Raw genomic sequence first — 7,624 nt, 5'->3', positions numbered from 1 at the left:
CATCTCTAGCTAACGTTGGCTAAAGTTAGCCTAACGTTAGCTCCTAGCTGCGTTGTTCATCATGTCACCTTGTTTGCTGGGAGTTCATTAGCCTATTGTGTTCTAGTTTTGTACTTTGTTGATCGTACATCACAAATGCGGTATGAAAGGTGTTCATATGTGAAGATTGTCTCGCTGAACAAAACCTGTAAGTATCATAAACTTGTGTTAGCCACAGAGCTTATTTTCTGACATAATCCAAAACGCAATGCAAAAATCACATTCACTTTCTCTTCCGGGAACCAGCGCGATGCTAAACTTCTGGGTTTTGACGTCAGCCCTAGCACACTCTATTGTCTCCTGCAAAATGCCGTGTACTGTGACACCTGCCATAGTGCCGGTCACTGAATGTTGATAGTTTGTCCGAGTGAGTGGAGCGGGGCGTGGCTTAGCCATAATTCTCCGCTAGACACCACCAAATCCCCCTAAACTTTACACACTTCATCTTTAAATACAACCATCAGCCCTAAAAAAATCCACCTGCATTGGATGACAAATGAGACTAAGGGTGGGCGTGTCTCCGGGACTGCTGTTATCAGGGCGTCGGCTGTCCAGCAGTCCGTCAAACATCCCTCTCTCCTTGCTGCTCTTGTCACTGGGCCCACAGCTGAAGAACGAATGGGAGCTGTGGTGGGCGAGCAGAACAGACATTATATAACCACGTCATTTCTTTCACTTGGCATTTACAAAAAGCTGAGTCATGGAGTCTTTTGGCAGCGGCTAAAATACTTTTTGATATGTTACTGAGGATTTTGTTTAATTGTACTACTTTGGAAAATAAGCTTAGCTCTGAAGAAGCACAAAGGAATTTTGAAAGAAGCGCAGGAGCAGCACACTGATGGGATGTTGATCCTGGAGCATGTCCTTCTTGGCAAAAGTAGTCAGTTTGAGTGTGTTCACAATGACACTCTGTCAGTCTCATTTTGATATTTCTTAAGTACAAGACGACATTTTGATCTGGTTGTTGCATTATAAAAAGTTGAGGGGTCAGTATATTTATTAGGAAACACACTCCAAGACTGAATTTACATTGAATTTAATGGTAATTTAATGCAGTTGGATACACTAACATCTCTATCCTGCACTGGAGAACTATCAGGTTTTAAAGATGTTATTGAAGATCTAATTGTACTTTATTCTCTTTCAGTGTCAAACAGGTGTTTTATGTATATTCTATATCACAATGTTTTATCTATTTATCTTGCTTTGGGTAACTGAGACCAGCTCTTGAGTGAGTGTGAGGTGCTCTGCTCACCCGTGGAAGACCCAGGTGTCCGACTCATCCGCCAGACTCACATAGTTCTCCGGCAGCAGGCCAGACAGCCCAGAAGCCAGCGAGGTCCCGTACACCCAGCCCTCACTGGTGCTACTCTGATCCACCGGAGACATGAAGACAAAGTCGCCAGGGACCAGCTCCAGCTCGTCCTCGTTCTGAGGCATGTAGGGATACATCACCCGCAGTGTCTGCAGAGGCACGTCGACATTTAGAACAAACAATCATGCTGTTGGTTAATAGATGTCTGTGAGCAGTGTCAGTGTGAGTATTAGCCACCTCATGGTTTGCAAAACGAATGTCCCGGGAGAACAGGACTGCCAGCCAATCACAGCCCAGCTTGACTTCGATTCCCTTGGCCAGTTTCTCCAGTGATGGGAGGTGATTGGTGGGGAAGTTGTAAGCCAGAGTTACGTGGAGCTGCTTCTTATGAGGCTCCACATGGACCTCTGGAAAGATGAGACAAGACTTCGGTTTACACCCAGTATGTCACATACAAAATATATAGCCTTTGTTATCTGTACAAAGTTAAAAAATAATCTGTTGCAGCAGCAGCAGTGGGGTAAAACTGCACAAAGCATCAGAGAGGAGTAAAAATCAGATTTGGACAACATGCTCTAATCTGTCTCTTTACCAGAAACAGAAATATGACAGAGCATTAGCACTAACACCACGGCTCTAATCTGATTTGGCACTTAGCTGCCTGATATACTGTTTGGCAGTCAGTCTCATTTTCGCCTGTGTTTAAAAAAGTCTCACTGACAGACTGAGTGAGTGATTTAATAACCCAGCATGACCGCCGCCCTGACCAATCACTTACCGCTGCTGGTTGAAGAGACAGCAGGTCGCCACACATTACATGGTGATTACATGATGATGCTCAACTCTACACCGCGATGAAGACGGTTAAGGTGGGACAGACAGACAGGAAGACGTGCAGCTAAGATCCTAAACATGCTCCAAACCCAGGTCATTGTGGGTATACAGTGTATCATGGCTCTTACCTGCCTTCCTGGCGGCCTCTGTGGCGAAGTCGGCCGCAAACTGCTTCAGGATGTCAGCCACCTGCTCCTCCACGAAAAGACCAATGAAGTTAGAGGATGTGTAGAGTTCAAGCGGCAGCGGGCTGGGGAATCGCCCCCGCCACTGCTGGACGCAGGTCTGAAGAGCCTCACATAGAGCTTCTACTTTGTGGTCTGCACACTGTGAGGAAGCAGAAAGGACGATGTCACTTTATCTATCGGCTGTTTGTCTTTCAGACAGAAGTGTCTATTAACCTCCTAACAAATTTCTTCAGACATAACAGGACATTTATGTAAAGTACCACAATGCCTGGATGATATTTGGCGTCTGGTGCGTGAGAGGAAACGTGGCTCTGCTGAGAAATGCAGCGAGTTGGAAAGTTATGATATGAAGGAAGTAAAATGTTCTCTCAAAGGCTGAATCTGTGATGGATTTCAAAATTTATTTGGCCACTGACAACTTCTTCATGACCACCGTGAGCATGAGGAACACTCGCCCACCTCTCTATCTGTAAATCTTCTCTCATTTTTATTATTAACTATTAAACAGAATATTCTGTTGCTGACTTTTGACTGTCCGACTGATTGGAAGATCTCATTCAGGGCGCCCTATTTAAACTGCTCTGGCCTGCCTACTGTTGCTGCTTCCTCTGCAAGCCGCTTTGCAACCTGCCTCCACCCCAGCTCCTCCTTTTCATGCTGTGTCTGACTTATCAATGTCATTTCTGTTTGTCATTGATGCTGCTCTGTTCTGTTCCCAGGGGTCTTTACTACTGCTTTCTCTGCCTTAGGCTTTCCATGTAGGCACATGGAAGGGCAGGGAGGTTTGCTCTCTCTACTTCAGGCTTTCGTCATATGCGTGTGGAAGGGCAGAGAGTTTTGCTTTCTCGGCCTCAGGCTTTCCTCGTATGCACGTGGAAGGGCAGACAGGTATGCTCTCTCTGCCTCAGGCTTTTGTAGGCTTTGTGTAGGCCCAAGGAAAGGCAGAGAGGCCCCAGAACAGAGCCATGCAGCCAAATATCATACTGCAAATGGAAATAAAGATTTCTTTGACTAAAGTGGTCCTGACTTAAGTACCCATTTGGTTGCAACTGCGTTATTTGAAAAAGTAATTAGTTACCTGTGTAGTTAGCCCCAAAGGTAGTGGAATTACAGTAACTTTTAAAGTCCCAACACTGCTGGTTTCACGCAGTTCCACTGACTGACAGTCATGGCAGTGATGCATAAAGAAGCTGTCAAAGCAGGATTTAGAATATTGTCTATGTAAATGTTTTATTAGTAAGGAAATTCAATCAACAGATTTATCAGTGAATGTAAAAAAAAAACGTCCATCTTTTTTCACGAGACAACTGTTGCCAATGAGAAAAAAATAAATATTATAGAGTGGTGTGACATGAAAACAATCTCCTCAACAACTTAAAAGGAGCTCATTCACAATTTCCTGGTTTATAGAAATGATTTAATCTTGGCATTAAGGAGGGGAAACATGATGATAAATATCTGGGGAATGAACTCAGAACCACTGATGACCTTTAACCGTCAGTGTTCATAAAATTGCTCAGTGTTAGTTGAAGTTTGGTTCAATTCTCCGACTCACCATGAAGAACTGGCAGAGGGTGATGTGTGGGAAAATGTTGTGGGCTTTGTTTTTGCCACAGGTGACCCGGCTCTGTTGCCAGAAGTGGGAGAGCTGGTTCTGTAGTGGTCCGCTGGGTCGCAGGTAGAGGACAAACTCCCTGGGCAGAGGGTCGTCCAGGAACGGGTCGTCCACATGGGAGAACAGCCTGAGTGGGGAATCAAGGGAAAGACTCAGCTCTAACTGTGCTGTGTCTTCACATAGAGCCTTTATTCTTCTATGTTGCAGCTTTGAAGAAATCCTGCTGAGTCACTTGTGGCACATATATAACGTTAAAAGAAGCAGACAGCCTTAGTGGAAATAATTTCAGCTGTGTGACCAGTTCAGCGAGGCCGGCACAGTGAAGCCCTACAGCTCCTTTATAATTGGAACATTTTCTGTTCTGAACCGAGAGTCTGGGACAGAAAACTTTTCCGCCTCTCCTGCTGCTTCGCTGGTAACATCACTCTCGCCCCGCAGCGATGACAGCAGAGAATTTAAATGAATAAACTTTCATTCAACATTTCAAGTGATTCGAATGAAGATTTCTTCATGTGCGTGGTTAATGGTGAAAACAGGCTCTATCTTTTCACCAGGGCTGTTTCTGACATGCTGTGTAATTGGTGGATAGCATCGGCTTTCTTATCTGGAGATTTGTTGGTCACAGAGATTTAGTCAGTCTGTCCGGGGGAATTTCATGAGACTCTTTTAAGTATTTATTATTTAATTTGTGGCTGTGTTGAGATTTTCAAAAGAGACCACATCATAATGAAAACAAAAACAGACAGCCGCAGTAAAACCTTTAATTTAAATGGGTTTTTTTTCTGAACTTTTTTGTTATGGACCTTCACAAAATGTCGAATCTGGTAAAGTGAAATGAAAGTGTATTCACTCCCTTTGCTATGACAGCGAGAAATTAGGGATGCGTTCCAACTCACATACTTTTTCTTTTACCTTTAGTAAGTACTGCAGCTGCCCTAAGGAAGTACGTACTGTTGCATGCAGTATGCACACAATTGGGACATACTACTTCCTCATAACGTCACACCTTTGACCCTTTTACTAAAACAAAATGCTGTCAAGCTCGTCAGAGACAGAGGAGAGACTTGATGTTGTTGTTTTGCAACAAGTAATAACTGCATACAGTGTAGTTTCTAGCACATTATATTCACGGTTACATTAAAATTACATTTATATTTACATTTCTCTGTCATTGCTCAGGAGATGTGACGAATCAATCGCTGCACAGTGGACTGTGGGTCAGAATAGCCTAAAAAGTATGCTGGCTTGCATACTGCAAAATTGGACCACATGTAGCAGAACATCCTGGTATTTTTGGCATACTGCATTTGACATGCTATGTACTGAGATGTACTAAATCTTTTCTAACATACTACAATATAGTATGGTAGATACCAGTTAGCTTTAAAAGTAACCTAATTATTTAAATAAGTCCACCTGTGTGCAGTTTAAGTGTCACATGATATCAGTATATAACCACCTGAGCTGAAAGGCTCCAGAGTCTGCATTTAAATGTCCACCCTCTGGACCTGCGGACTGAGAGCTCGTGGTCTTGAGTCGTACGTACTATGATGCTATGATGAGGTGTTTTTTTTTAATACAGGAAAGGAATTTGTGTGTTACAGTTAAAACTGGCCTGACTCAGTTATAAACAGGTTTTCAGCAGCTTCCTGTTACGCAACAAAACACATTACAATACAGAATAAAAACAGAAACAACAAAGAAACATCTGAAACTGAGCACCATTAAATCCATTATTACATAATGGGAAAGAATGGTGCAGCACAACAAACTTGCCAAGAGAGGGCCACCCACCAAAACTCACAGACCAGGGAAGAACGGCGTTAATCAGAGGTAAGAGAGAGACCCCAGGTGTGTATATACTGCGATCATGTGACACTTTCATTGCTCACAGGCGGACTTTATTCGACTCATTAGGTGACTAACTGGTAGCTCCAGGTATTAATTATTCTGAAAATTTATTACAGGTTGTAGTGCAACAAAATAGGAAAACATCCAGGAGGGGTGAATACTTTTACAAGGCACTGTTCAACCTCTCCAGCAGAGGGCAGTATAACACACATTTTCCCCTGACCTGTGATGGGTATACATGTGAATGTACTGTAAACACATTTGTTGTTTTATCTCACCAGTCACATGCTGCCTGCACACTCCGACCTCCCGTTGACACCAGAGCTTTCAGCCTGTAGAGGGAAAGAAAATAAATCTGATTACATCCTCAACAATGCTTAGAACATTTGCCCACACTTTACTCATCTGTATTCTGAACAGTATGGGACTAGTTAGTGCACTGCAGCAATGAGAAACCCAGAGAAGTAAGGACATTGATTCTGTTCTCTGTACTGTAGTTTGTGTCCTCAGGAGTTTTCTGGCAGCAGATGGTAAATAAAAGGAGAACTGCTCTGGCTGCACACCTATGTGGAAACTCTGTAAAACAGTTACAGAAATAATATGGAAAAAGTCGTTGACAGAACTGAACTGCCACTGGAGTCGGGAACAAACATCACTGGAGAAAGATAACTGGTGAATTATTCAGCGTTTTCCTAGTGTAACTGGCTGAGGTGAATATCTGTACTGAAATTCGGCTGCTGTCAACTCAGAGAGAAAAACATCACAATGTCAAATGGAAATTATTTCTTTTCTTTTACTGGTTAGAGGTTAGAGAAGACTGTATTTGGCAGTGGTGGAGGTCACAAACTATTTTCTACCATCCCTAAAATTACCGTTAAAAGCTTTTGTTCACGCCTCTTTGCCTAAACATTTACTGAAGGTAATGAGACTTTTATTTTGATACGTTTAGACTGACTTAATTATTTTAAAGCTTCATTAATTAATTTTGAAATTGGGGACTGAAACCAGATGTCAACAGTTGGCTCTTTACAGATTCACCTGTCACAGAGCAACATGATTACTGATTTGGAGTCACGTCTGTGTCCCCCTTATTACATTCACTCTCTTCCTAACTCTGTTTTTTAAGCGGGATTTGTACTTGTGCGGCAGAGCCTACACCGTAGCCTACGCACGTGTCCCACGCCGTTGTGAGCATTTATACTTGTGCGGTGGTGTGTCTGTGTCACTCTGCAGTTACACCTCCAAAACACTAGTCGGCGGTGGGGTTTCTGTGAAGTAAGGATGGGTACCGAGTTCGGTACTTTTATTGGTACCGACCGAATTCGGCCGGTAATCCATCGGTACTTTTATTGGTACCGACCGAATTCGGCCGGTAATCCAGAGTATCGCTTCACGTAAAATCAAACGGTATCACATTTCGGTACCTGAACGCATCCTAAAATCAAACGGTATCACATTTCGGTACCTGAACGCATCCTTGGGACTTTGAGAGTGGAGGAGTGATGTTTTCGCTGCCTATCGTGAATGCAGCATTGTACGCACGAGAGCGTGATCACATCAGTGGCAGCTATCAACAATGCAGCATGGCTGAGAGAAACAGGTCGAAGGTGTGGCTCCATATCTCAAAGTCTGATGCAGACTATGCGCGCTGCAATATTTGCGACGCAAAATGCAAGGCCAGCTACGGAAATACCTCAAACCTGAGGAAGCACCTGGTTAAGCACAAGGTGTTTTTAAAGGCTGACGACTGCACAGTATTTGATAGCCTGAAAGTTAAGGCTA

General features: G+C 43.4%; 1 protein-coding gene across 2 annotated transcripts in view; it reads right to left on the bottom strand.

The window, feature by feature from the left end:
• ubash3bb (ubiquitin associated and SH3 domain containing Bb) overlaps positions 1-7,624 on the bottom strand; it is a 61,347-nt gene that overhangs the window by 6,994 nt on the left and 46,729 nt on the right. For both annotated transcript variants that reach the window (XM_050067007.1, XM_050067013.1), the window contains exons 2-7: positions 6,121-6,174; positions 3,932-4,118; positions 2,317-2,515; positions 1,592-1,761; positions 1,295-1,503; positions 520-664 (exon numbers count right to left, since the gene is read on the bottom strand). In XM_050067007.1, coding sequence (XP_049922964.1) covers positions 520-664; positions 1,295-1,503; positions 1,592-1,761; positions 2,317-2,515; positions 3,932-4,118; positions 6,121-6,174 — 964 coding nt within the window. The remainder of the gene's footprint in view (positions 1-519; positions 665-1,294; positions 1,504-1,591; positions 1,762-2,316; positions 2,516-3,931; positions 4,119-6,120; positions 6,175-7,624) is intronic.

The sequence above is a fragment of the Epinephelus moara genome, chromosome 2 (genome assembly GCF_006386435.1).
Source record: "Epinephelus moara isolate mb chromosome 2, YSFRI_EMoa_1.0, whole genome shotgun sequence".
In the NCBI taxonomy this organism is placed as follows: Eukaryota; Metazoa; Chordata; class Actinopteri; order Perciformes; family Serranidae; genus Epinephelus; species Epinephelus moara.
This window is presented reverse-complemented; position numbering and strand designations above follow the sequence as displayed.